Here is a 24,652-nt window from a genome sequence, read left to right as displayed (position 1 = left end):
CACTTACATTTTATTTATTTATTTATTTATCAAGATTTATCTACCGCTTGTTTGTAAAAATGAAACAAAATACCTCCAGACAGTTTACAAAAGTTGTATCATTACTGACAAACAAAATCCAAAGTCAAATTTTCAATCTGCTTTCCTATCAGTCTTGTCTTGTCTTGTTTTGTTTTGTTTTACTTTACTTTACTTTATTTTATTTTATCAAATACAGTACTCATGAACCCAATTCCAAGGAACACAGAAGTTCCTCTGCCCAGTTCTGTGTTGGGAAACAGCATTAAGCAAGGGCAGGATGACAATTAAATGATGCATAGGTGGATTTTTCTAATGGCATCAATCTTCCTGATTCATTAAATTCATTAAATTTCAACTACACATGTAAAGATGAGGATCAGCAGAACTTGGTTTAGGCTGCTGTTTTACCACTTCTAAGTACTGTTGTTTGCATGTTTCAACTGTATTTTGATTCTTTGAAGGCTATGTTCTATCACCGCTGTCATCAGAATATCAGTTGCTGGAAACGCACTTGTGGGGAGAGTGCTATTATGCTCAGATCCTTCATGCAGTCTTCCCATAGGCATCTGGTCAGCCATTGTGAAAACAGGATACTGGTCTATGTGGGCCTTTGGCCTGATCTAGCAGGACTTTTGTGTGTTCTTGTGATAAAAACATCTAAAATGTATGCATGGGGGACATGCATATTTACAAGTAATTTCTTCCACAATGAACACCTGGACCTGCATCAGATAGGTGCCAATAAGAAATAATACCTTTAGAGAAAGGAGCCTTTCTAAAGAGCACAACAGCGTTGAAGCTCAAATGTTAGGCTAAAAGGTAAGGACACTGGGGGTGGGTGGGTAGTCTGGATCACATCCTGACCTGGATTGTCTCCAGAAGAAATTGAGAAACTAAAGCTTTCAAGTCTCTGGCATTGCCATAGGAACAGACTCCTAGGGGGGCAAGGTCCCTTTGCCCTCCCCAATAAAATAGCCCCCCCAAAAAAGTTGATGGGCATTGCCATTCAAATGGTATGCCTGTGTCACGTCTTGTGATCGATTATGCAGAGTGGGGCATGTCTGCCCCCCCCCCAATATTTTATTCAAGTTGGTACCCCTGGGCAAAGCCATCTGGGCAAATTTCTTGAGCTCAGCAGATAGGAATATTCTGTACCTGAAGCATCCTTGGCGGCTAGCAGTCTAAAATAGATTAGATTGATTTTAAAAAAAAGCACAGGAGAAGCCGACAGCAGAATGCCAGAACGGAATTTAATGGAGGGGGGAGGGGAGGGAGAGAGGGAGGGAGGGAGGGAGAGAGAGAGATCAAAGCCGGGCCTGAGACCCAGTTATTGTTGTTGGCATCATCATACCGTAATCCTCGGATGGACCACCCTCCTGGCGTTGCCCGCTAGGGAGAAATAAAAAAAACATAGCACGGTGCATGAGGACATATTGAAATGCACCTTTCTGCCGCGCGGGGGCGCTGCCCCCCGCGTTTCCACCCAAATGCTTGGGACTACGTGACAGCTCTCAAGTCTACAATGAACGCTTGCAAACGGCGGGGGAGGGAGGAGGACAAACAGGACTATCCCAAAAACAGGAGGAAAAAAGAAGAGCTCTCTGCACCTTACTTAGGAACCATTCAGGACCCCGCGCTTGTGTCCTGGGGCGCTTCCCCGCTTCCTCTCTTGTCCTAGCCTCATGCACCAGCCTTTTGCCTTGGCGAGGTTCCCTTTCTCCTAGGGATGCCATTTGTGACTTAAGTGAGTTTTGCAACAAGGTACGGTGCCTCTGCTTTTCTCCCTCCCTCCCCTCTCCCCTCATTCCTTTGCATGGTGGTCGTCCTGCTGTTGCAGCGGAGCGTGGCTCCTGCTCATGTTTTAAGGGTTTTTTCCCTCCGGTTCTTCTTCTGCATCTGCAGCGGGCAGAAGCAGTGTCTGTCTGCTGTCTGCTTAAGATGTTATAATTGCTGGTTTTTATGCGGAATTTGCTATGATGACGATAATGATAGTAATGATAAGAAGTAGATTGCTCTGAATTTGTGCCAGTCTCCATTAAGGAGGATCAGAACCCGGGACTCCCACAAACTGCCACACACGCAGGCAGTCTCGTTATGTAATCCCTGAGATAAACTGTTCACCAGGCTTGGCTGTTGTTTGGAGGCAGCTATTAAATGCTTAAACCGAAAAGGAGACCCCACAGAACGCAGGAGAGCTGCTTCTGGTTTGATCATGGGAGGCAGAGGCCAGTTAAGCTGGAATGCAAAGCATGGTTTAAGGGCTCTTTACTTGCAGGTAGACGTGTTTAGGGTTGGGCTGCTGAAGGCAGGGTTGCTTTGTCGTGCAGACAGACTGACGTGTCTTATGCATGCATGTGGGCAAACCCCGCTGGTTCCCGCGAGGACATGTGACATAAATTACCCTCCTTATTAAGAAAACCAGGGCAGGTCGTTCTGCTCCATATTTCCGCATGAATGATGAGCTTGTGCACCAAATTATGTTTGCATTACGGATGGGTTTACCCCAGAGGTATCCATTGCATCTACCGCTCCGTTGGTCCAGGCATCTCTTAACCTTGGCTATTCTGCTCCAGAATATTCTGGCCAGAGGTAAAAGAGACTTGGCCAGGGAACGGGAGATGATATTGGTTGTAGCAAACAGGCAGCCCTAGGGGAACGTTTATATTCCAGTGGGGGGGGGATCATTCTTCACTTAGTTACCTCCCACATGCTAAATAAATGCCGGCAAGCAATAAGTTGTCATAAATGACTCTTACCACCAACCAACATTCCGAAATGATGGAGACTGCAGAACTGTATGTACTAGATCTTCCCCCTTTGTAAGGGTGGGGGAGAACGTGAGCTTCAGAAATTAAGGGCATCAGACATTTTCTGTGGCAGAAGGGATACCTGGGAATTGTAGCCATTGGTAGCATCAGCTAGAAATGCACATAACAGAGAACGCTTTTAAAGGCAGAAGTGAACGGCAACTGCTAACCTGGTGCTCTGAGCCCTTGGGAGAGAAAGCAGCTGTTGTAAAAACATGTCAAACTGAGTGGCGGGCATTTAGAGAACTCCCAGAGATGTGCTTCTTGATCTGCATTTTTCACATCCTACATTTCAAAAGGAAACTGTGCTATCCATATGGGAGAGGATTTGCCAAGTTCCTTATAGTCACTGAGCAAGGCAAAGTTGTATATATTTGAGGTGGTGCGCACACGCACACACACACACACACACACTTGTGCATCTTACTGACTCACCTGTGCCATCCCATGTCTCATCTATGCAGTGCTCCTGCCACGATGTCTGAAAACCATCTCCCTTCTCTCTCTCTCTCTCTCTCTCTCTCTCTCTCTCTCTCACACACACACACACACACACACACACACACAGCTCCAGAGAGACATATTACGGCTATCAGATTAAATATTTGTCTTGGTTTCATGGCAAGAGAAGCACATTGTTGCCGTTGTCTATATCGTACAATAAAAACATGCCACGCTGGAGCTAATCACTGATAGGACACGAAACATATTGCATTGTGATCGCCTTTTCCATGTCAGATAAGTTGACTGGCGGCACTTAGTGCCCTTTAGTCAGTTCTGCAGTACTGAAGGATCAAAAACTCCCCCAAAAGCGAAAGAGGTAGTAGGGCTGTCAGCTGAGCAGTCAAGCCGTCCCTCTTTCTTGGTTTCTCATTGGTTCCAGGAAGCCTTGTTCAAAACGAAGGATTGTTTATATGAGGGCTGGAAGGCACTGTAAAGTAAAAGGTAACCGCCACCTCTCTTCTTCTCGTGCATTTTCCTGTTTCAGGCAGGTGAAAAGCAGAGGTATCTGCTTCCACTTCTACATCTCTTGGATGCAAATATAAGAAAGCGATCCAGCAACATTTGGCGTGAGGCTCGGCTTAGCAGCGTATAAACCACACACCAAAGAAAATTGACACAAAGAGACCTACAAATGAAGTGTGAAAATTGCACCAAAAAGGTGAGTCGGCCATTTCCTTATATAATTCTAAGGTTGCACATGTGTGGAGAAGTAGGTGCTATTGAACTGTGTGTGACTTATTCCTGAGTAAACATGCCTAGTGCTGGACTTCGCAGTTGCAACCCTGTGTACCCTTAACTTGGGGAAAGCCCCACAGAACCTAGCGAGACATATTTCCAAGTGTGCATTCCAAGGATTCCAGCAAGTTACACAGACTACTTGGATGTAAGGGTTTTGTTTTGGATTCCTCACCTTTCGCTTTATCTAAAAAGCAGAACCTCATTACTAGGCTGCGATGATGAGTACTATCACGTCACCTGTCCCAACACTCAAATAGATTAAGATTCCCTTCTAAATTAAGGCAGTCCTTCTACATACAAAGGGAGTTGGGAAAGTCACAGTATTATTATTTTTTAAAGTATCAGTACTATTGAAAATACAGAAACAGGTATATATTGTTACAGTTGACATGTTCTAGTAAGAAATAGAGTCCATTTTTCAATCAAGTTGCTTGCCTCACAATTTCAATGAAATACATCAGTTAGTCTGTCCATTTCAGAATTTTAAGCAATCACCCTCTTATCTGCAGGAGAAAATGCACTTCCAGTATCAGCCCTGCACTATCTTAGCAGCCAGCCATGCTGTATTATAACAAGTTTTGAACAGTCTTTTAGGCTATTTCGTTACTTCTTTTGTAGCCATTTTGCTGATTCTTTCCAAATTGCCTTCTTAGTTACTTTATTATCAGTTAGCTTTGACAGGGCTGAGTGCTCAGATTCCTAGATATACACTTATGTGCTGGCTTTGCATTTTGTGGCTTTGCATTTTGCCCCGGGGCCTCTTGAGGACCAAACTTGCTCACAAACAGTACTTCTGTGTATGTATGGCTTAACTTTGAAAATATGTACTGTGCAGGCAGAAGCTTCCCCAGCTTGTCAAGCCACCTAAGGAGGACAAATACCTCTTTTTGGAAAGCTATGTCTTAAGTGTTTAGAGTGTTTTTATCACCCAGGAATAGTAACTTATACTTTGCAGAGGGGGTAACTATATTGGTTTGTTGCAGCAAAACAAACAAAAAGGCACATTGAAGATTTGCATTTATTATGGTCTGGAGAAGATTGTCATAATAATAATTTTTCAAGCTTTAATGTACGCCAAGAGTATTTTCTTTTTCAACACAGAATTTGTTACTATTATTATTCAGGACTGTCAACCATGGATGTCTGAGTTTTCTGCTTCACCGTTTTCACTCATTTCCACTTTGACTTGCACCTAGACTTCTAACTAGATGGATCTCTTTTCCTCTGTCTTTTCTCCCTTCCCTCCCCGCCCCCATCCACTTGACACCCTCTATGTTGAGATTAGGGGCACAGGCCGTTCTTTCTTTCTTTCTTTCTTTCTTTCTTTCTTTCTTTCTTTCTTTCTTTCTTTCTCTTTCTTTCTTTCTTTCTTTCTTTCTTTCTTTCTTTCTTTCTTTCTTTCTTTCTTTCTTTTACTTATGTAAAGCACCCTAAATAACCATAACAAAATAATCAGACATGTCACCTTCTGCCTGCCATTTGGTCTGTTATACAGTGGAACCTTGGTTGTTGAACGTAATCTGTTCCGAAAGACTGTTCAACTTTTGAAATGTTTGACAACTGAGGCGCAAAGGGAGAATGTCAGTTTCAATGGTGAAAATTGAAAAAACATGCCATGGAAGCCATTTCACCTCCAAGGCGTGTTTGAAAATGGAAGCAATTATTTCCGGGTCTTTGGAGTTTGAAAACCAAAACGTTTGGCTTCTGAGATGCTCAAAAACTGAGGTTCCGCTCGCTGTACTGGGAAAATATAGCTCCCACAAAATGAGGGTAGGTGGAGAAATGTCCCATCCATTCTTGTTCTGGGCAGCTGCTTTAATCAGTGATTTTGTTTGTTCATTCCCAACTAAAGTCTATGATTTGTTTCAGGAATGTAGTAATAAACAGAGGAATGAAGACCGGCAAAATACACCAGCTGATGTTCTCAACTCAAATGATGAAAATGAAGAGGTAACACTCTTTGGTTTAATTTCTAACAATATACCGTAATCTATGTGTACAGTACATGTCTATTCAGAAGTGAGCATCCTTCGGTTCAATGGGCCTCACTCTCAGGTGTGTGAGGATAGGGTTACATCCAATATCATGTTGTTCCCAATCCTCTTAAACTTAGCCATGATGAGTTTTGTTGTCTTGGAGCCATTGTGGGTGCCCCCTCTTTCCTTGCACACTGCTGGTTTCTGGTAAACATTGTGCGTTGTTTTTTTTGTTTTTGTTAGATTGCGTGTTTATTAGAGTGTGCTTTACATAGTTGAAATGTGGCAACTGTTAACATCCCAATGATGAGATGATCAATAAGGCAAATGCATATTCCAAAATGTTTAGAGGATTTACAATTAAGGTTCCACATTTTGAGTTCCCTGAATAACACTGATGCTAGTTCGGGTTGATGGGAGTTGTAGTCCAAAACATCTGGATGGCACCAGATGGCAAAGGCTCACCTAAATCATTTAAGATGTCATTTCCTCAGCTCCTCACACTAAATTAATTTGGAGAGTTTCATTGACAACAGTCCTTGCCATTAAAAAAAACAAATCATTGAAACATTTCTCTATGTACAAAACAATCTGTTACATAAAAGAGCTGCTATTCTTATCACCACAGGGTTATAAACTATCCTTAATTCCAGAGGTGCCTCACTTCTGCTGTATTCTTGAGGGCCAGCTGAACCCCAGGGATTTTGAGAATAATTCAGCTAGCTCTGTCTTTGACTTGCTGCTGTTTTTCCTTTTCAGAAAAGTGAATTCCATAAGTTGGCTAACGCTAAAATATTCCTTAGCGATTGCTTAGCTTGTGACAACTGCATAACATCCGATGAAGCAGTCCGAGTGTTCCAGCAGAATCAGAAAGAGCTCTTCCATGTACTGAACCTCAATAAGGTAAAAGGAATGGTGCTTGCAGGTAAAGGTAAAGGGGCCCCTGACCGTTAGGTCCAGTCGCAGACAACTCTGGGGTTGTGGCGCTCATCTCGCTTTACTGACCGAGGGAGCCGGCGTACAGCTTCCGGGTCATGTGGCCAGCATGACTAAGCTGCTTCTGGCGAACCAGAGCAGTGCACAGAAATGCCGTTTATCTTCCCGCCGGAGTGGTACCTATTTATCTACTTGCACTTCAACGTGCTTTCAAACTGCTAGGTGGGCAGAAGCTGGGACTGAACAACGGGAGCTCACCCCGTCGCGGGGATTCGAACCGCCGACCTTCTGATCAGCAAGCCCTAAGCTCTGTGGTCAACCGCTTGTTCCCATGATTCCCCCCTTCCTATTCCCAAGTTCTCTCGCTCCACGTCTTCTGCCTAGTTCCTTTATTTCCAGACATTTTAATCCTCTGTGTTCTTTATTCCCAATTTTAAAGCTCTTCTCATGTCTTCTCTACTTAACAGCCTCTCCTTTTACCTATTTACAAAACATCTCCTGCCTGTCTTCTCCTGTTTTAGTCCTTTAAAAAAAAGTGTTGCTCCCAACTAGATCACCGACTTCCTTTTTAAGCCTCAGAAATCGTATAATCCCTTCCTTTCCCCAGGCACACGGTCTGGGTGGCATTTTTCATTCTTCTCTCCTTTTTCCTACCACAGATCCAGCTTGTTGCTCAGTCTCATTGGCATCCATTTTTTAACCATCCCAACACCCACCTTTTTATCTGACTACTACAGTTCTTGTTAATTCTCTTTTCTCATCTGGATTATTGGGACATTATTGGGATTATTGGTCTCAACCATCTCTCATCTAAAATCTTTGGCTTCCATCATAAATTCGGGTGCCTTTCTGGTTTTTATTGTTCACTTCCTTCTCCTTTCTTCAGGTCTTGATGCTGATTCCCTCTCTCTTCTGGCATCCGATTGCAGAAAGCTTCATATCCAGATACTTATATTAATTGCTCCGCCCAGAGCTTTTTTTCCTAGAAAAAATGGCGCCAGAACTCACCATGAACACCTTCCTCATTCTCTTAGAATGGCAATAGCACCCACCTGAGAGGTGCCAGAACTGAGTTCCTGTGAGTTCTAGCTGAAAAAAATGTCCTGGCTCTGCCTTACCTCTTCTCTTTCTTTCTCTGCACCTTCTCATCCTCTTCATTCTTCTGGCACTAACCTTCTTTTGAAACCAAGTGCCCTTCTTGTGTCAGTGCAAGGACTTTGGGCTGCATAGTGGAACTTGTCTTCCCTCTCCTTGCCCTGTCCCTACCCCCACCCCCACCCCACTACATCCCCTACATCTGTTCTAGATGTTCCCTCAACCCTTTGGAGCAGATTTGGTGAGGGTGCATGCAGGGAAAGTAGAAATACTTGCGCTAATTGATTACGGAACAAGTGTATTAGATATTGCCCGATATTCACCACCAACACCACCTCCACTCCTTGCATTTTTGCTTTGACTGCTCTTTTAACTTTGGTTCTTGTTCTTTTCTGACATCCAGACAGCTCTCCCTTGGTTATCATTTTTAAAAAGGCCTATTCTCCTTCTTCTCTGCTTGATCTTCCTTTTCTCCTTTTCTCTCCACAATCTCCTATTGTTTCTTGTCCTTAAATGAAAGTCTGTGGCAGGGATTGATTCATACCTTAGGCTTTGTAGGTGTACGCTTCAGATACTCTAAGTCTATACCTAAAAATAACAAATGTGTATACAGTACTTGAAAATATATGAACTATGCAGACACAACCAACACATTTTGCAGGCGCAGGTGTCATACAGGTGGAGTATTGACTGCGCCTCTCAATTAAATGTACCTAAAAAGTGCCATCATTTTAAAAATGATAATAATAATGAACAATTAAATGCCCTATATATTTTGAGCAGACTGCAAACTTCAAGAGATTTTCTTCTTCAGTTAAGATATGACAGATTATATCCTTCCCCTTATTAAAAGCTCTATTCTATGTAAGAGGGCAGCAATTTTTTAATAGATTCCTGAGACAGCACTTGTGACTTCTGTTCTCTGGCTGCAGCAATAGTCCTCTTTATTTTAGTGTGATTTCATTTCCTAACGAGTTGTGGTTGGAGGAAGTACAATGCAACTTTCCAATCACAAAACTCACAGCTCTGTCTAGCTGTTTGCCTTTAGCTCTCTTAAGGTCAGAAGACAGAGGGTGCTTCCAGACAGGTGTTTATTATGGGATTAGTGCTGCTTACACCTGCAAGGTTTTCTCAGCATCTGCATGATGATGTTGTTTATATAAATGTTTTTATATACTGTATGTTTGAAGCTGCTGGGGCAACCCGATAAAATGTGCAGAGTATAAATAGTAAAATTATCATTATGGAATGGGACGTCCCTATTTTCATCGGAGAAATGTTGGAGGATATGCAACGGTGAGGCTTACCTGGTGGTAACTGGCCATTTGAATTTACCTACAGTGTCTCCAATATAGCAGTGCTCCAGGGGCACCATGGGAAATCAAAATATCAGCCCACAGTGGGGATCCGCCATTTGACTCTCACACAGTGCCCCAAAGCAACATTCTATTAGGGGCATTATGGGAAATGAAAAAGGCCACTCACTGCTACCACCAGCAGGTTGGGAGAGAGATAGAAAGGACACCAGTTGCTATGGTAACATTTGCTCTGTTTCCCTGTGTGAAGAAACAATTTGCTATACAGTGGTACCTCGTCTTACGAAGGCGATCCGTTCCGCAGCGCTCTTTGTAAGTCAAAACCTTCGGATGTCGAAGCGATTTTGCACTTTGCGCAGGCGCAGAACGCACGCGCAGTGAAAATACTTCCGGGTTTGCCGACTTTGTAAGTCGAGGCATTCGGAAGTCGAGGTACCACTGTATTTTAGTAATTGCCAGTTATGGTGTTCTTCCTCTTTTCTTCCCTTTCCTTAATATTGGAGGTGGGCGAAAGCAGTGCAGTGCTTCTTTGGCACATTACTCTATTTCCCACAAAGCAGGGTGAGGACAGGAGAGGGAGAGGGAGACGTGAGATGGAAAGTTGCCCACTTCCTTGAAAGCTTTATTGGAAAGCTGGATTAGCCTGTGTCAGAGAGCAACTAATACAATGCGAGGAAGTCATCTGATGCAAAAACTATATTCTGAACTGCTGCTGTAATGCACCTGTATGTTTTGTTGTGTATTGTTTTCCAGAAATGTGATACCTCAAAACACAAAGTGTTGGCAGTGTCTATATGTCCTCAGTCCTTGCCTTATTTTGCTGCAAAATTCAGCCTCACTGTTACCGAAGCAGCCCAGAGGCTTTGTGGTTTCCTCAAAAGTCTTGGTAAGTTTGTTATGGTGAGGAAAAAACAAACAAAAGCCGAATGCAGCGTTTTTCATTTATTTTTGCGTTTTGCTTCCCTGGCAAACTTTTACAGCATGTGTCAGCTTGGTAAAATATAGGATTATGAAACAATTGAGCAAGGGATTTATGGATGGGTGTGTGACCCATTGCGATACAACAGGGCACTTAGGAGAGTGAGGAAAGGGTGAGAACAGAACATAGCAAGTTTTTTGTGGGTATTGCTTATAAACAGGGGATGTAAAAGTCTGCTATGCTGCAACTGAGTGAGGGATGTGGAAGGAAGCTATCTCTAGTGTGGAATTTAAAATCCTCACAAGATCCCTGTGCAGATCATCAACTAGTGCAGGGATTTATATTCAAGAACACAGGAAGCCGCCTTATATTGGGACAGACCATTGGTCCATCTAATTCAGTATTTGGCTGCAGTTCTAAAGGGTTCCAGACAGGAGACATTGCCAGTCATGCCTGGCGATGCCAAGGACTAAATCTGGGACTTTCTGTGTGCAATGCAAAACATCTACCATCTACCAAGGTTCAGTGCCTTGCATCTCTGGTTGAAAAGTTTCTCAGACCACAAATAATGGGAAAGAGCTATAACTCTTTAATTTTAAATATGATAAAAAGGCTGGAGAACGTATAGAATTTATGCAAGGAAACAACATATCTATTTCAAAATTACTGGTTTTTTTAAAAATAGTAACATGTTCTGAAAATTAACCTGGTGATGTTTTATTGTTTGCCTTTCTTACCCGTTTTCCTCTAGGAGTGCATTATGTCTTTGACACTACAATAGCTGCTGATTTTAGTATTCTGGAGAGCCAGAAGGAGTTTGTGCAACGGTACCGCCATCAGAACCAAGAAGAGCATGCCATACCCATGTTTGCTTCAGCTTGCCCAGGTGAGAAAGGCAGTCTTAGCCACATTGTTAAGTGTTACAGAGCAGTGAATCCACCATCTGTCCCTAACCCTGTCAGGTTGAACTGGCCAGAGCAGAAGAGGGGCTTGTTTGTTGGACAGGGTGAGAGTTCTTCCTTCTTTTTCACTATGCAGCTGCTCCACCTCCAGAATAACTCATTTGAGGCCTTTTTGCTTGCTGCTGCTGGCCTGAAAAACACCACCACTATTACTTTCATTGACATTTGAATCCCAGCCTAGTTCACATTCCCATTTCATCTTCACAACAAACTTGCGAGGTAGGTTAGGCTGAGTGTAAGTGACTGGCCCAAGGTCACCCAGTGAGTTTCATGGATGAGTGGGGTTTTGAACCCTGCTCTCCCAGATCCTAGTCTGATACTCCAACCTGTCCTCCAGCCAGGTGCTCAGCCAGCCATTGGTAGCATCCTGCCATGCAGAACGCTCCTGGGGTCTCCACTATGGCAGAGCCCACTGGCTGAATCTCCATGTTAACTTGTGCCCACCTCCAGTAATCAACATGGGGCTATAGGGTAGGGCTGAGCTCTTTTTCAAGGGGTCACAGTTCAGATGGATGTTGCTTGGCTCATTTAGGCATGCTGAAGACACTGAGGTCTTGAAGCTTTGTTTCTGGTTTTTTGAATCAATGCCTTCTGTGTTCTGGGTCCCTGGATTATACTGTGGCCAGGAAAATCCCCTGCCTTTCCATTACGAAGCATGGGGTTAGTTTCACTTCTGCAGCCAGGTGATGTGCAGCCCCAAACTCGTGACTGATGGAAAGTCTTGTGCTGCTGCTCCACTTTGCTTATGGTGCAATATATATCTCAGCATCACCATGCAGAATGCTTCTATGCCATTCCAGCAGTCATGGCTTCCCCCAAAGAATCCTGGAAACTGTACTTTGTTGAGGATGCTGATAGTTGTTCAGAGACCTCTACAGAGCTGTATTTCCCAGCACCCTTAAGAAACTGCAGTTCCCAGGAATCTTTGGGCAAAGCCATGACTGTTATAACAGTGCTTTGAATGAATGGATTGTGGCCTCCATGTTGAATCTCCCTTCTCCTCTTTCACTCCCAGTTTGTCTGCGTGTGACTGTGCCTAGAGCAGCAGTGTGGGGCTGTGGGCAAAAGCAAGAGGGCTCTGGTTCTAGCAAATCCTCTGTACTCCAGCTTCCCTGCAACTGGATTTTTTCAAGTTCAGCCCTTTAATCAATGACTGTGCAGAAAGGGCCTAGGCGTTTGTGTGGGGAGCAGATAAAAGCCTCCTGGGGCCCCCGTGGCTCATGCTCCAAGTCTATTTGCATATCTGAACAATGACTAAGGCAGACTGCGAGGCTGGAGTTAATTGACTGAACTCTGTCTGTTTTTCTTCCTGAAAAAAATAGATACTTGGAGGTCAACCAACCTATGAAATGACTCATGCTATAAACAGGAACGCTTAGCTTTGCTCATTAAACTCCACCAAGGTTTGTTAGATCATAACAAACGATTGTCTGAATTCATCTCACCCTTGTTCAGGGGTTTCTGTGCATCGTAACACACAGCTATATATCCGGACATGTCAGAGGTCAAGGAATTCATTTGCCTGTAGATATGGCAGGCTGCAGCCAAAAAGGACTAGGATGAGGGATAAGGAAAGCAGAGTGTGGTGCTCAGATAAGCTGCTGCTGGCTGTTAATCGTAGCTTTCACAACAGCCACCTCCGACCTGATGTTCTGGATTTCAGCTCCCATCAGATCCAGCCAGTGCTGTCACATGAGAGGGATGGCTCCATTGGTGGATAGATTCTCCCTTTCATAACATGTTAATGTTCAACAATCCAGCAGTGAACAGGTTCCAGCTGCCGTTTTAGCCTTGCCATGAGTGGCCCAGAAGTTAAGCCATTCTGGAGATGGTTGGAAGGTGGCTGCAACCACTCGGCGCTTGAGCGCCACTTTTTAATGGTACAAAATTGTTTATTTGTTTTTTAAAGTAGACCCTGGGCAGTTATCATGGTGGGTCCTTCTGGGGCACTGGAGCCCCATCATCTGCCTGACCCTACTTTGCTGTGTTCTGGGAATAGGAGATGTCGCCATTAATGAGACAACCAAACCTGTTCCATCATGGTGTCCTGCGGCAATGGTAGCACCAGACTGCAGAGAGACAAGATAGGAGAATGTTAGCCTGGCTCTTGTGTAATAGGGACAAATGCTTTCTACCCACTATTCAGATGGAGAGCAACACAGATCATAGAATCATAGAGGTGGAAGAGACCACAAGGGCCATCCAGTCCAACCCCCTGCCAAGCAGGAAACACAGGAAAGATCTGATTGGCTATGTTGCATCATGTTCACTATGTGGTCCCTGATTATGTGGGATCTTGCAGTGAAGGAAGAAGAGGCCCTAAGAATTGGTACCAAAGGAGCAGTGGATCAAATCTATAAACAGGCATGGGGGGGGGGAATGTGACAGATCGCATTTCTGGGGGACTTGCTACTCCTCTTGTAAACAAATTTTTCACTCCAAAGTGTTTGCAGATAAAATTCAACACAGCCCTAATCCTGTCACTCTGTGGCCATTGAGGACAAAGGACCATTGGGGGCCAGGAAAGACCATGTAGTTTACACATCCTCCAGAAGCAGGTTGGGTACAGGGACAATGGCTGGGGCGCTTAAGAGGAGGAACCAGAGGACTGCTGCCGCTGTCCCCCAGTATCTGCTTTTGGCTCACTTTGTCCAATGGTAGAGCAAAACAAAGCAGCTCTTTTGCTTGGGATGTACTCCAAGAATAGCTGGTACAGTCCACACTTCACCCCAGTAATGTACAGTGGTACCTCTGGTTACAAACGCTTCAGGTTACAAGCTCCACTAACCCAGAAGTAGCTGCTCCTGGTTGCAAACTTTGCCCTAGGATGCGAACGGAAATCGCGCGCCGGAGGCCCCATTAGCAAAAGCGCGCCTCAGGATAAGAACGGTTTCAGCTTAAGAACGGACCTCCAGAACAAAGTACCTCAATAAGCATCCACAATTGATTTGGGGGGTAGGATGCATACTTCATTTCCCCCCACAATAGCCCTCACAAAATATGAGCAAAGGCTGAGATCCAGGGACATCTTGCTTATGTAGGAAAGCACTTCTGCCTTTGCACTTTTGTTTTTTGTCCCCAAGGTTCAAATTGTGCAAACCGGATGCACTTAACACTGTACTTCAAACGCTGACATTTGTACATGTTTTTATATACTGAGGTTCTATCATGGGGTGGGTGGAGAGTTGAGATTTGAAGTCCTTCTTAAAAGTGAACAAGGCTATGTAATGACGCTGGAGATAAAACAGTTATGGAAAGCAAAAAGATTACATTCCACGAGCCTCATTATCAGGTAAGCATAATAAAGTGAGTCAAGTGAGGAATGTTCTAGAGCACTGACTGAATGTTTAGTCAATAAGGGAGCTAATTCCTCCATTTTTCATTCTTTATCCTGCTTTGAATGATGAAGTTTCTGCTATGATTCTCAACCTTTCCTTCTTTTGGTTCTGCTCCCTTAATTCTAGGCTGGATCCAGTATGCCGAGAGAGTCCTCTCCAGTCTAGTGACGCCACACATTTGTACTGCAAAGTCACCACAGCAGATTATGGGCTCCCTTGTCAAAGGTTATTTTGCCAGGCAGCAGGTAACTTAACTATTCCTGGTATTCTCTGGACTGATAGGTGTGGCATTGCATGTGTTATGCGACGGGTGTCACAGCTTCAGCAGCTGGCTCCTCCAGAGTGCTTTGCCTCCTCCAAACTGTGCAACGTATTCCAGGCCCCCTCAATCTTGGGGGGGCCTCCTGGCACCTCTGGTTGTGGCACCTACACTATGTTCTCTGAACTAGACCTCTGTTGTTGAGCAGGTGAGAACCTTATAGGAGAAGGTGTTCCCTCAGGCATCCCAGACCATGTGCGGCCTTCAAGGTCAAAACCAGCACCTTGGATTTAGCCTGCAAACTAACTGGAAAAGCAAAGGAGCTGAGATAAAACTGGGTTATAAGTGTCCTATGACTAACCTTAGGCAAAAGCTGACTTTTCTAGAGGTGCTTTGATACAGAGTTTTGTCAGTTTCACTTCCGCTATCAAAAGCAGGCTTTTTATTTAAAAAATCCAGTTTGAGGAAGTTGTGCTCTGAAGTGCTAATCTGTGAAATGCATGGGATATTTGCTTGATTCTGCTTTTTTTAAAGGCAACGTTGCACTATAAAGAAAAATCTAGAATAACCTTTGGTTAACCTACAAAATAAGGAAAAGGAGAGTGTGTTAATAATCCTCATCAGTTATATCATTGAGGCCACAGATACAAAAACCAAATATCTATACCACGGTGGTCCAAATTTTGTACTAAGAAGTCAGCAATCAACTTGTGACATACGACTGTATATTCACACAGCCCTGCTACAGGTGCCTGTGAATAATAATAATAATAATAATAATAATAATAATAATAATAATATATTATTTATACCCCACCCATCTGCCTGGGTTTCCCCAGCCACTTTGGGTGGCTTCCAACAAAAGATTTAAAATACATTAAAACACCCAATCATTCAAAACTTCTCTAAATAGGGCTGCCTTCAGATAGTTGTTTTTTCCTGACATCTGATGGGAGAGCATTCCACAGGGTGGGCACCACTATTGAGAAGGCCCTCTGCCTGGTTCCCTGTGACTTCGCTTCTCATAATGAGGGAACTGCCAGAAGGCCCTTGGCACTGGACCTCAATGTCCGGGCAGAACAATGGGGTGGAGGTATACTGGGCCGAGGCCATTTAGGGCATTAAAGGTCAGCACCATCACTTTGAATACCCCCTTAGCCAGTTGAAACATGGCTATGGCAGAGCCAGTGTGGTGTAGTGGTTAAGAGCAGTAGACTCGTAATCTGGTGAACCGGGTTCACGTCTCCGCTCCTCCACATGCAGCTGCTGGGTGACCTTGGGCTAGTCACACTTCTTTGAAGTCTCTCAGCCCCACTCACCTCACAGAGTGTTTGTTGTGGGGGAGGAAGGGAAAGGAGAATGTTAGCCGCTTTGAGACTCCTTCGGGTAGTGATAAAGCGGGATATCAAATCCAAACTCTTCTTCTTCGTCTTCTTCTATGACAAGAGTCTCAGATAAGTTAGTGCATTTTCCCACTGATAAATTGTTTTATTAATGGGAACATGTGATTTCTCCACAACAGATATGCTGGTTGAGAGAAAAGACAGTTGTGGTATGCAGCTGTATGAGGAAACAGTACTCTGGGAAGGCACACAATGTTCCAATCTAATATCTCCAAGCTGTGTGAAAAGCATCCTGGAAAGGAGTTTTTAATCTAGTGTGTCCCCAAATGCTTTTTGCTTTTCTTTCAATATGTTTGTTTTCTTCATCCATCAGAATCTGTCCCCTGATAAAATTTTCCACATAATTGTGGCACCTTGCTACGACAAAAAGCTAGAAGCCTTGCGAGAAGATTTCCACACCCCTCTGTACAATTCTCAAGATGTTGATTGTGTTTTGACGTCAGGTAGGCATCTTCCATCCAACATGCTCCTGTTACTATTTTATTCGTTTTTTCCCTTCTCTTTTTTCACACAGACAATGAAATTAAAACCAAACATAGCAACAGGGCCACCTCCATAGCTGGAGCAGGGTGTTTTGGGGGGGGGGGGAGCTGAGAGGGACCAGGGGAAGTATGGGGAGGAATACCCCTGTTGTGGAAAAAATGTGGTAGGTCTTTGTCGAAAACAAGACGCTGGACTAGATGGGCTTTTGGTCAGATCCAGTTGAGTTCTTCTTATGTCCTCAGCTAATATATCAGAGCAGATCTAGAATGTCTGGAGTGTCACATTTACCGGTACTGCCTCTAGAAAACTGATTCTCCCCCACACTCCTGGTTGCATCTCTGTGGGCTTCAGCATCAACTTACTTTCCCCCCTACAGGTGAAGTCTTCCAGATAATGGAGCAGAGCAAAGTATCTTTGAGAGAAATAGCTGAGGTGGCCTTTGATACCCTGTAAGTAGCATTTGTGAGATGCTTTTGTTTTGCTGAAAACATCTTTACATTAGGTTAAATATATATATATGTGCATATATAAAATCATGACCACTTATCACATCTTTTGACAGGCTATAATTTTGTGATCTTGGAAGAAAGACAAATGGCAAAGTGGTTTTCTTCAGCCTGTTATTGTAAAAAGGCTGTGTATCCGCAGAGCCAGCTCCAGGTTTTTTTGTGGCCCTGGTCACGTTGATTTGGGTGACTCTGTCTCCCACTGCCAACCATCCCCTGTCATTTGGGCTTCCCACCTACAGTGCTGCAGCAATTCTATTCCCTCTCTGTGGTTTACTAATATACTTACATGGTTTTAGTTATTGTCTGATATCCACTAGAGCACAGATATACACCCATTCAGCTCTGTTGTGGGATCTCCATTTCTTCGAGGTGAGCCTGCTCTTCACCTTCTTGCTTTCCTCCCTTATTTCATGAGGTTTGATGGGGTAAAGGAGGCCGAGTTAATCTGTCACGATGGAAGGAAGTCTGATGGTTACCTGGAGCACATATTTAAATATGCTGCCAAGGAGCTCTTCGATACTGAAGTGAAGGATGTCGTATACAAAGTGTTAAAGTAAGTTGCACATCTGAATAAAGTTTATCAGAAAAGCTGATTCAGAAAATTGGTACATTTGGCCGCTTCACATTGCATTGCAGCAAAGGTAGTTTTTTTTACCACTTTTACACACGGCAGAAAATGATGGCCTGTCCTGGTGCGTGGACCACTAAGGGTGTATCACATGTCAGTGAAGACCTTCCTATTTAACCCAGGCGTTTTAAATGCTGATGATATATAGATATATACATGCACATATAGTACTTAACATTTAAATATACTGTTGAACCATCAATGGGGTCAGCCATCAGTGGGCAACCCTGTTATCAAGGGCACTGCAGTCCAATCGTGGCTATGCTCCAGGCTGGAAAAAGGGGGCCTTTCCCCCCAGATAAAAGGTATTCCTGACCATCAGGGCCAGACACAGCTAGGCGAAGTCTAACCTTTTCATCCACGTACCTGCGGCAACCCCCCTCTCTGTGTAGAAGACCCAGCCCAGAATTGTCCCCCAAACTGATGCTGTAGACAGTAGCATTGAACATCTTCTCTGTGTGCCTTTTCAGAAACAAAGACTTCCAGGAGGTCACATTGGAAAAGGATGGCGAGACGGTGCTACGCTTTGCAGCTGCGTATGGCTTTCGAAACATTCAGAATATGGTCCTGAAGTTGAAAAAGGGAAAGTGCTCCTACCACTTCATAGAAGTTTTGGCGTGTCCTGGAGGTAACAACAAATCTTAAGAGATTACCGCCACCCCCATCCCGGCAGGTGTACAAGAGACAGGTTAAGGTTCTAGCTTCTGTCCTTTGATGGTTTTGGATGGCTTGCAGGTTTTTCAAAGACCCTGCTCAAAGTCAAAATGCTGCATTGTATCTTCAGTTGGGACCTGTAACAAAGTGTTGAGTATGGTGGAGTGTTCCTGTCCAGCCAGCCAGCTGAACCCTTTCTCAAGATACTCCAATGTCCCCCTCTCCAATTCTTAATATTCTATAGTCACTGAGCATGCTCAGTCCTGATTGAATGCTTTGCAGCTTTTTTTTTTTTTGCACCCTTAGGGTTTCCTCCCCTCTAAATATTTTTGGGCATTTCTCAGTAGCCCTGGTTTGGCTATAGAGCAGTCTTAACTGAGGACCAGATTTTGCTATTCACGTATAATTCCTTTGCTACATGTTCATTTTTTAAAAAATACCTGGAATTCTATTTTACTCAGCGTTTGGGCTGCTGTGCGCAGTGTCACTCAGTGGAAACAGCATTGTGTGGTGGCCTCATTTATGGCAAAGCAATAAAAGAACAGGGTCTGATATACTCCAATGCTAAATTTCCACTGGGTTTTGGTGTTGGAAAATGTAGAAAGGTGGTTGATCGGTGCTCCCCATTTATAATGGGAGATGACTTGCTGTGGCTGGTTTGGCATGATTTTAATACTGGACTTCTTACATTGTGCTTTGTAGGATTTTATCATTATAATAATAAGTTTAAGTGTGTGAACAGTCCTGACGGTTATTTATTGTGAAGAGTGGTACAGAAATGTATTGAATAAATAAATAAATTTATAATAAATACCGTATTTACTTGAATCTAATGCTCACCTTTTTTGGCCAAATTACATTGCGAAAATTAAGGTGCACATTAGATTCAATGGCACATTTACATTCGCCAGCAAATACTTTTTTGGTTTCAAGGTTCTGAAAACTGAGGTGCGCATTAGATTCAAGTAAATACGGTAAATGGGAAGAGGTGGAAAAGAGAAGAGGGAAACTGCTTTAGGGGAACCTCACCATTGCCATTACAAAATTAGTAAAGCCTAGTTTCTCCAAAAAGTGTGCTAAAGGTATAAAAGGCTGGAATGAACAATGTCTGTTGCTGGTCTGTAGACATGATGGGAAGTGAGACCCTGCCTTCCTTCCGCATCCACCTACTACATCTGCCTTGCCTGCAACATCATTAGACACCCACCCAAGGGTGTCATGTTCAAATGAAGGCCTATGTGCATAAAGTCCAATATACATGGGCTCGGATCGTATGATCGATTCCTGAATTTTATTTGGGCTAGGCAGCACAATCTGAGACTGCGCATTGGATCTTGTGAGCAAACCCCCTTTGAACATGACACCCTCATGTGGACATCCAGGCATGTCAGAAGTCCAGGTACACCTAATGCTTGGCCAAGAAAGGCACCCTCTTTCTCCCCACCATGCCAGACCAGAGAAGGCTGTTGTCTGATCCTGGCCTATGTGTTTCTCTACCTAAACAAACCAATCCTCTCTCCCGGCTTTGGCCTTCCATTATTAGGGTGCTTAAATGGAAAGGGTCAGGCTCAGACTGAAGATGGAAAACCAGACAAAGCCCTGCTCAGGCAGATGGAAGATGTCTACGCTGCAGTTCCTGTCCGACTTCCTGAAACCAATAGGCAGGTGCAGAAGCTCTACCAGGAATGGCTGGATGGGATGGACTCCATGAAGGTCCAGGAATCATTACATACAAAATACAGCACAGAAAAGCCAGCTGCCAACAATTTGGATATCAAATGGTGACCAGTCAAAAGACGAGACTCACAGTAGGTTTGTTGTACATAGAGCGCCAGCAACTATTCTATGCAACTGGAGACGGAGGTACTGCTTAAATATGTGAACATTACAAAGAACTGGAACTGCCTTTGTTCTCCACTGGAATTGTGTAGAGTTCAATTGTTGCTTGAGTCTGTGTATATTAGGAACGTCTTTATTTAATCGAAGCCTGATACTGTCTGTGTGTTTATCTGAGGACATTTAAGAGGCACAGCGAGTCTCTAAACTCCCAACAGAGGTACATCAGTATAGAATAAATTTACCAGAATCAGGGAATGTTGCAATGTGCTTTGATCCTGACTCTTAGTACGCAAATCTTTATGCCAGGAATCCAGTGCCATGGATTTTACTGCTCTCAGAAAGGTGCTGTGTTAGGTTTACAGTTCATCTAAGGCTTTTTATCATTACCAAACATCATATGCTACCAAAATATGACAAAACAAACTAACCAGTGATGCCATTTCTTACAGCATCACCGCTATTCACATTTACTACTTTGATGCTAGTCAGATTGGGTGGTACAAAGAAAGAAACTTTGCCCCCTACCAGCAATTAATTTCCTTTTTATCAGCTTTAATGTCATCTTGTGTGATTCCTTTGAAAAAGTAGAAACTGCTTCCTGTTCTCTCGTTTAATTGCCTTGATTCTGTGGATATTTCTGGTCTGCTCTGGAGATAAAATGGGGATCCCGGTCATCTAGAAAGAGCAAGGCACATGGGTGGCTGAAAGGTAAGGCAGCAGGTTCATATAGGATCACTGGGCCAAAGTTGCAGAGGTGAGCAAGTCTAATCCAGTGGAACTAGAGATTAGGTTTTTCAGACACAAAGGCAGCCAAGTCCAGTCCAGGAAGTTAATACACTTTTTGGCACTCAAGCCTGCCTAATAGCAAAGTCCTATGTGACACCTAAGGCAAGGATGTTTCAGCAACTTCTTACACTGGTATTAAACCCACTCGTTGGGTTTTAGACTTTACTGGGGTTTGCTAGGTAGGCCCTAATCTTAACAGCAGATTCTGCTTCGGTTAGACCCTGATATCTGTCAAGACTAATCGGATTACACCCATGAGATTTCTTGATGAGTGACTAAGGCTGCCCTTATTCGGGATTCTCATTGAACTCAGTGTGACTTACTTCCTAGTAGACGTGCACAGAACTGTGCTGTAAGTAACTACAGAGCTACCAAGGACTGCCAATGTACAGCCTTTGTCTGAATAAATGGGGGAGACCAATGCATGATCACTGAAATATATGGAGGCTGTACACCAGCAGTACTTGATGGATCATGCCACAAAACTGTAGTTCTAAACAGTATCCTTATCCTGCTCTGGGATACAATTTCCTCTCTTCCTGCAATATTATCCTACTTGGTTGCAATGTTCAAAAACAAAACAAAAGATGAGGTCTTTGTCTGTACTTCCATTATTTCTTTTATTTTATCAAATATCTCGACACTGATCATACCCCCACCTGTCTCTTTAAAGGTTTTTGCTATAGCTTTGGCTTCTTCCATAGCTCCTCCTTTGTTTAGTTTTCCAATCCTAACACACAAAAATACGGGTATGCTTTGTTGTAATCTTTACTGAGAAATGCAAATCTTTAATGACCATCATGCAAAAAACCCACACAAGCAAGATGAGACCTTAAGGCTCTGATCTGTGCATGGTAAAAATATAAACCTCTGATTAGAGGACATTGGTGCTTCACTCCTCTCAAAGTGTCTGAATTCTCAGCCTGCCTCCCAGGAAAGGCAATGAAATCCTTGAGCCTGGGAGAAGCTGACTAGTAGAGAGGTGTGAGATAATGTTGTCACAATAAATGGACTCAATATTTGACATGGGGCAGTCCTATGATTTGGACATTTGGGTCGCATCTCCTTTTGCAGCATAGAAGAAGTGTAGTCTGTGTTCCGTGTGCATGGATTTGAATACGTACATAAAATAAGATTGTATATGTCTCAATCATCTTATAGTTGCGTCTGTATAAAAAGAATAAAATGAAGCTTAAAACTGGTGCAGAAGTTAAACACTTCTTGAAACCTACCTCTGTGCTAAGAAAGACGCTCAGAATGGCTGAGGGATCCCGGGAATGCTACTGCATTAAAATAGAAAAGATGCGTCTACATGGCACATTCTCAGGGCATCAGATGCCTTATTGCAGTTTGTTCCCTTCAGTATCTACACCAGAGGTCAGCAAACTTTTTCAGCAGGGGGCCGGTCCACTGTCCTTCAGACCTTGTTGGGGGCCGGACTATATTTTTTGGGGGAGAAATGAATGAATTCCTATGCCCCACAGATAACCCAGAGAAGCATTTTAAATAAAAGGACACATTCTACTCACGTAAAAACACCAGGCAGACCCCACAAACAACCCAGAGGTGCATTTTAAATAAAAGGATACATTCTACTCATGTAAAAACATGCTGATTCCCGGACCATCCACGGGCCGGATTTAGAAGGCGATTGGACCGCATCCGGCCCCTGGGGCTTAGTTTGGGGTTCCCTGCTCTACACACACACACACACAATTTCTGCCTATTGTGATATCAGGGTGGGCATGCAGGATGCTCAACTAGCTTCCAGTTTCATCACAAGGGTATACTGGAGGGGGATAGATAGTGGTCTTTCCTGGGATATTGTCTACATACCCAGTTGTGGTCTGCCATGCTGAACAGAAGCAAGAGAAGCTTCCCTGTGGATGTCCAGATTCCTGTAGTGAGGCATAAGCACAGCCTTCAGTGTCTTCAAGTTATGCTGACAATGTAATTTATTTTAATTTTGCTCCATTCATTAGGATGCCCTCAAAATGTGTTGAGCGCAAGTGTTGAGCCTTACAAGTCCACTGTATAGTTTTTATTTGTAGATACACATGGAGGATATCTTGTGTTAAAATCCTTTATCTTTTTTTTTTTTAAAAAAAAATCTTTTCCCGGCAGTTTTGTATATAGGTTTTAAGTTGTTTGTGAGCAATGTGTATAAGTGATAAACCTTGAGAAATATTGTGCTACTTGGTATAGGTTTTGAATTTACTTTTACAAGCCCTGTGTTGCCTCCCCTTTAGGAAAGAAGCGAATTTTCTGTGCCAAAATGGAAGCTTCCAAGTGTGTATGTAGTGGTTAGAGGAATGTTCCACCTATGTTCCCAAGCAACCTGTTGCAACTGGTTAAAACTCTGCACTCTGGCAGTGGTCCCCATGCTGATCAATAGTCACAGGAACAAGGTGGTAAAAGATTATAATTTACAAAAATGCACTCTCCTACTCTTACAGTGGAACACAATTGGATAAGTTTTTTAAAAAACACACTTTGTCACTTCTCACCATTTAAACCATTTGGTGTGGCCTTTCTGCTGGTAAAACAGAACATGGCCCTGTCTGGAGACCAAACAATGAGAAGGATCCTTCAGGAACTTCAGGCTTGAAGCTCTAATTTGACAGCCCCTCTGCAGATAGTAGAAGCTTTAGTTGGCCTTCTCTCCACACACTGTGGGGGTGACCTAAATGTAGAAGGACCATGCCACTAGTTTCACTTATCTACAGTCTCATGGAGCTGAAAAAGAGCTTTTCCATTACACACACACATACACACCTCATTTTGGGGTATATTAATAATGAAGCTGCAGAACGTAACAAATTTGCAATGGCACACTCCAAATTCTGCACAGACCCATGTGTCTTGTGGCATCAGCACTCATGAAAAAGATGGGCGGGGGGAAGACTGTCAAGGACTGAAGCCCTGAATAACCTTAGGCTCCATCTAGGTTAGAGGCATGGGAAGCACACTCTCATCTGGAGGTGTGCCCATGTAGGACCCAAGCCACTTACTTGAAAGTAGCTCCCTTTGTGGTCATTATAGTACTACCAGGTACTTGATTACGTGATTGCAATGTACTGCAGAAGGCTCCCACTTGCCAGCTACGGAGGCAATTCATTGTGACAGGGTGTTTATGGAAGTGCTGAATGCTCAACAGTCACAAGTAGGTATAATCTGCTGGGTTTTTTTGGAAAGTAGTTGTCCTGTGATTGTAGTAACTTAATGCGCTTCTCATCTTGTAGCTACTGCTTGCTGTTTCGCATCCTGTTACAGCCATTGTGGAAATCCAGCCATAGTGATTTGCTTCTCATTTGAATGTTGTTTTGGTACAGTTCCTTTCTGGACACACAGAATGTGAAGAGTATGTTTATGGACTCGTGTACATGAGCTTTTAAAGAAAAGAGGTTTTCTTAGAAATCAAAGAGATTAAAACTCTGTCTAGATGTTTTGGTGTCTATGATGCCCTAAAATATGCTGTA

The 24,652-nt window shown here is 43.5% G+C and overlaps 1 protein-coding gene across 3 annotated transcripts; it reads left to right on the top strand.

Annotated features, from left to right (window-relative positions):
- Positions 1 to 1,532: 1,532 nt before the first annotated feature.
- NARF (nuclear prelamin A recognition factor) lies at positions 1,533 to 23,269 on the top strand. Of its 3 annotated transcripts, none has more exons than XM_035104601.2 (12): positions 1,533 to 1,765; positions 3,817 to 3,990; positions 5,940 to 6,020; positions 6,806 to 6,949; positions 10,147 to 10,279; positions 11,064 to 11,198; positions 14,739 to 14,857; positions 16,588 to 16,717; positions 17,134 to 17,206; positions 17,682 to 17,819; positions 18,365 to 18,522; positions 20,092 to 23,269. In XM_035104601.2, exons 2-12 carry the CDS (start codon positions 3,964 to 3,966, stop codon positions 20,331 to 20,333), a joined length of 1,380 nt encoding a protein of 459 aa, XP_034960492.1. In that variant the 5' UTR covers positions 1,533 to 1,765; positions 3,817 to 3,963; the 3' UTR covers positions 20,334 to 23,269. The 3 variants fall into 3 exon arrangements, with proteins under 3 accessions (XP_034960492.1, XP_034960491.1, XP_034960493.1); XM_035104600.2 differs by having other exon boundaries at positions 1,533 to 1,782; XM_035104602.2 differs by lacking the exon at positions 1,533 to 1,765 and adding an exon at positions 2,228 to 2,816.
- Positions 23,270 to 24,652: the final 1,383 nt, after the last annotated feature.

This window comes from Zootoca vivipara, chromosome 2, assembly GCF_963506605.1.
Source record: "Zootoca vivipara chromosome 2, rZooViv1.1, whole genome shotgun sequence".
Lineage (NCBI taxonomy): Eukaryota > Metazoa > Chordata > Lepidosauria > Squamata > Lacertidae > Zootoca > Zootoca vivipara.
Note: the sequence above shows the minus strand (reverse complement) of the source record. Positions and strands in the feature narration are given on the sequence as shown.

What these genes read in the sequence shown, in the direction of transcription:
- NARF (XM_035104601.2), top strand. Translation starts at nt 3,964, where the DNA reads ATGAAGTGTGAAAATTGCACCAAAAAG. An exon ending in CAAATGATGAAAATGAAGAG is followed by an intron (nt 6,021 to 6,805) that starts GTAACACTCTTT and finishes TTTCCTTTTCAG; the next exon opens with AAAAGTGAATTCCATAAGTT. An exon ending in ATGTACTGAACCTCAATAAG is followed by an intron (nt 6,950 to 10,146) that starts GTAAAAGGAATG and finishes ATTGTTTTCCAG; the next exon opens with AAATGTGATACCTCAAAACA.